The 4,166-nt window shown below is 37.5% G+C and overlaps 1 protein-coding gene across 1 annotated transcript; it reads left to right on the top strand.

Annotated features, from left to right (window-relative positions):
- Positions 1-1,169: 1,169 nt before the first annotated feature.
- On the top strand, positions 1,170-1,373 carry COX8C (cytochrome c oxidase subunit 8C). Its single transcript, XM_067742369.1, has one exon. It carries the CDS (start codon positions 1,170-1,172, stop codon positions 1,371-1,373), a length of 204 nt encoding a protein of 67 aa, XP_067598470.1.
- The last annotated feature ends 2,793 nt before the right edge of the window (positions 1,374-4,166 follow it).

Raw genomic sequence — 4,166 nt, 5'->3', positions numbered from 1 at the left:
AGTTCTGATACAATACTATGATGGTTGGTCATTTTGCATGAACTTGGGGAGGTTCATTTCATTATTAAATTTAACTGAATATTTAGTTTGTTTTGTTATTCTTCCACGGAAATCTAAAAAATCTAGCTTGATCTGAGTTATGCTAGTTCTGCCTGTCTTAGTATAAAAGTTAACCTTTATCCTATCTTGGTTTACTTTGTTTCAGCACCAACTTTTGGTCCATATTCAACTGTTTTATTCTTATTGGAAGAAAATTATATATTATATAATTTTTTATCATGGATCATAAGAGTAAAACTAAATTTATCACCACTGCCTAAATTAAAGATTTTTGGTTACACTACTTTATTAACCTAACCACCTGCTTATGCTTCAATAGTTAAATAAACATCTTAATTTATGAAACTAATTGTATATACAACTGCAATTGTACTAGTTAGGAATTATTACTAGAGCTCATACATTGAAAATCTAGCAATCTAGTTAAACTAGCTAATCCCAGTTGTCTTGCATTGGGAAAGAGTTTAAGTAAACCATGCTAATAATAAAGGATACTTCTCTAACAATAATCAGTGCTCTTCTACTCATTTAGCTGTAAGGATAGATAGGGCTCCTTAGCAAAGAAAATAAAATCATGCATTGAAACATTTTCTTCACTATGTAAAGCAATCTATTAAAATATCAACACTGTGATTCCCTTGCAGGTATGAAGAAGCAACTGCCTCAAATCAATCATCTGAGCTCCTGATGTGGTTAGTTTTATGTCAACTTGACTGGTGCCCACGGGGTGGCCAGATATTTGGTCAAACATATTTATGGGTCTGTGAGGATGTTTCTAGATGAGATTAACATTTGAATTCATAAAAGCAAGTAAAGCAGACTGTCCTCCCCAATGTGAATGGGGCTCAACCAACCCATTGAAGGAATGAATAGACTAAAAGACTGAATAAGAAAACTTATTTCTAACTGCTTGACTGTCCTCAAGCTGGGACATCAGTATTCTCCTGCATTCAAGCTCAGTCTGGAACTTACACCACTAGCTGGCTCTCCTGCATCTCCAGTTTGCTAACTACAGATCTCAGATCTTATGTCAAAAAAACTCGCCTCGCATCACTTCGCTTCACCTCACCTCGCCTCGCGTCTTCGCCTTGCTGTGCCTCAGCCGAGTCATGCCACGCCTGCCGGTTCTCTGCCTACTTCCCAGCTGCCACGTGACCCTGCTGGTCCTGCAGCCTGGTCAGCGCCTGGCCCACTCGGAGCCTCCCCGCCAGCACCCCGTGTCGACCGTAGAGGTGGCTATTGCCCTTGTGGTGTTTTTTACCACCTTCTTAACCCCTAGTGGTTATGTGCTAAGCAATATGAACCAGTTCTGAAGACGGTAGTGGGAGAAGATGTAGAGCAGCTGTTAACGTCCAACAAACTTTCAAAAAACGCTGTGGCTTCTTTAAATGAGTAAAAGTGCTTAGTTGGGTTGATGATGCAACCGCTGTGGGTATTCACTTTCATAACCACATGCTTATGGTAAATATTTTGCACTTTTTTTGTATTGTGTATTATAGAAAGTTGTATAGTCATTTAAAAATGTTAAATAAGATTGAGACAGTTGTTCATGCTTGGTAAAAAAAAAACAAAGAGAGAGAGGTGTCTTATATTGATACGACACACACACACAGAGTCAAATTCTCAAAAGCAAAGAATACAACAGTGTTTGCCAGGGGCTGGGGGGATGGAGAAAATGGGGAATTGTTATTTAATGGGCATAAAATTTCAGTTACACTGGATGAATAAATTCTAGAATATATGCTGCGCAACATAGTACATATAGTTTACAATACAGTATTGCGCTCTTAAAAATTTAAGAGGGTAGATCGCATGTTAATATCTCACCACAATAAATAAATAAACAAGAAAACTCTGGAAGGTACTGCTATGTATATTACCTTGATTGTGGTGATGGTATCAAAGGTGTATCAAAGGTGTTTGCATATGTCCCAATTCATCAAACTGTACACATTAAATACATGCAGCATACATATAAATGATAACTCAACAAGGCTGTTAAAAAATAGGAAACTTCCTCAATCTGATCAAATGAATCTAAAAAAAAATCTACAGCCTAGATTTTCAATAATGAAGGAAACCTGAATATTTACCCTGTGTAATCAGGAAAAGGGTAATGATTCCCACTTTCAACATTCCTGTTCAACATTGTTCTGAAGGCCCTAGCCATTGCAATAAGGCAAAAAAAAATCAATAAAAGATAAAGCCAGGAAAGTAAGAAGTAAACCTTTTGCAGATAGTATGATTGTTTAAATAGAAAATTCCATGGAATCCACAAGAAAACTACTAATATTTATGAATTAATACGGCAAAATTCAAGGATAAAAGATTAAAATACCAAAATCAGTTGTACTTTTGTTAACTAGTGGCAACAATTAAAAAAATAAAATATTTAAATTTCCATTCACTATACACAAAATAAAATATTCATGAAAAGTCTAACAAAAGATGCACTATTTCTCAACAATGTAAATTACATATCGTTAATGATAGAAAATAAGACTACTAGGTGGAAAAATATTCAATACTCATGGACTGAAACACTTAGTATTTTTAAGATAGTAACGCCTCCCATTTCAACTATGCATTAAATACAATTCCAATCATACAAGTCGACAAGCTGATTCAAAAATGATTTTGAATAAAAAGAAAAATCTGGAAGACTTATTCCACCTAATTTTGAGAATAAAGCTACAAAATCAAAACTGTTTGGTATTAGTGAAAAGATAATATACATCAATGTAACAAAATGGAACATCCAGAAATAGGCCACATATATAGGGTCAATTTGTTTCTGACAAAGATGCCAAAGCAATTAAATTTAATCTGTATGGATAAAGACTGAGCATTCTCCCTTTTCTCATGCCATGAAGAAAAAATGAACTCAAAATGAAAAGCCTACCTAAATATTCAACTAAAAATGATAAAATTTCTTAAAGAAAACAGTTTATTTGTAATCTAATAAAGATTTTTTAGATAAATTAACAAAACATGGAACATAAAAGAAAAAATTGTAAACTGCGACTTCATTAAAAAAAGTGTTCTTGGGCTTCCCTGGTGACGCAGTGGTTGAGAGTCTGCCTGCTGATGCAAGGGACACGGGTTTGTGCCCCGGTCTGGGAAGATCCCACATGCCGCGGAGCGGCTAGGCCCGTGAGCCATGGCCGCTGAGCCTGCGCATCCGTAGCCTGTGCTCTGCAACGGGAGAGGCCACAACAGTGAGAGGCCCGCGTACCGGAAAAAAAAAAAAAAAAGTTTTCTTCAAGGACTTCCCCGGTTGTCCAGTAGTTAAGACTCCACACTCCCAATGCAGGGGACCCAGTTCCATCCCTGGTCAGGGAAGTGGATCCCACATGCCTCAATTAAAAGATCCCACATGCCTCAACTAAGACCCGGCGCAGCCAAATAAATTTTTTTTTTAAAGTATTCCTCAAAAAACATTATACAATGAAGAGAAAAACTGTTGAGCTGCCAGGTGTCAAGGTGGTAGATTACCGACAATGAGCCAAACCAAAAGTAACAATCAAGGCTTTGTTCACTTACTGTGTGTGTTTGTTAGCACTGCCATAACTGCCTAAACCATACCACAGACTGGGTGGTTTAAACTTACAGTTCTAGAGGCTAGAGATCAAGATGTCAGCAGGGTTGTTTCTTCTGAGGCCTCTCTCCTGGGCTTGTAGATAACCATCTTCTCCCTATGTCTTCACGTGATCTTCCCTCTGTGTGTCTTTGTCCTAAAATTCTCTTCTTATAAGGACACCAGTCATACTGGATTAGAGTCCATGCCAATGACCTCATTTAAACTTATTACCTCTTTAAGTCCATATTTCCAAATACAGTCACATTCTGAGGTACTGGAAGTTAGGACTTCAGCATATGAATTGTTCGGGGACACAATTTTCCCCATGATACTGCGATAGTGCAGGCAAGAAGCAAAGAAAAAGAAAAGTATAGGCTAGCCAATGTTCCATTTTTCCCCATGGAAGGGTACCGGCAGAGGGTCAGTCAGATGATATGCAGCACAGTGGGGGAAATCATCTCAAGGCTGAGGATCCTGAAAAAGAAAGAAAGAAAAAGAAACCCTCCTGCCTTTTATAGACCCAGGT

Source organism: Pseudorca crassidens, chromosome 6, assembly GCF_039906515.1.
Source record: "Pseudorca crassidens isolate mPseCra1 chromosome 6, mPseCra1.hap1, whole genome shotgun sequence".
NCBI classification, from domain to species: Eukaryota; Metazoa; Chordata; class Mammalia; order Artiodactyla; family Delphinidae; genus Pseudorca; species Pseudorca crassidens.
Note: the sequence above shows the minus strand (reverse complement) of the source record. Positions and strands in the feature narration are given on the sequence as shown.

What these genes read in the sequence shown, in the direction of transcription:
- COX8C (XM_067742369.1), top strand. Translation starts at nt 1,170, where the DNA reads ATGCCACGCCTGCCGGTTCTCTGCCTACTTCCCAGCTGCCACGTGACC.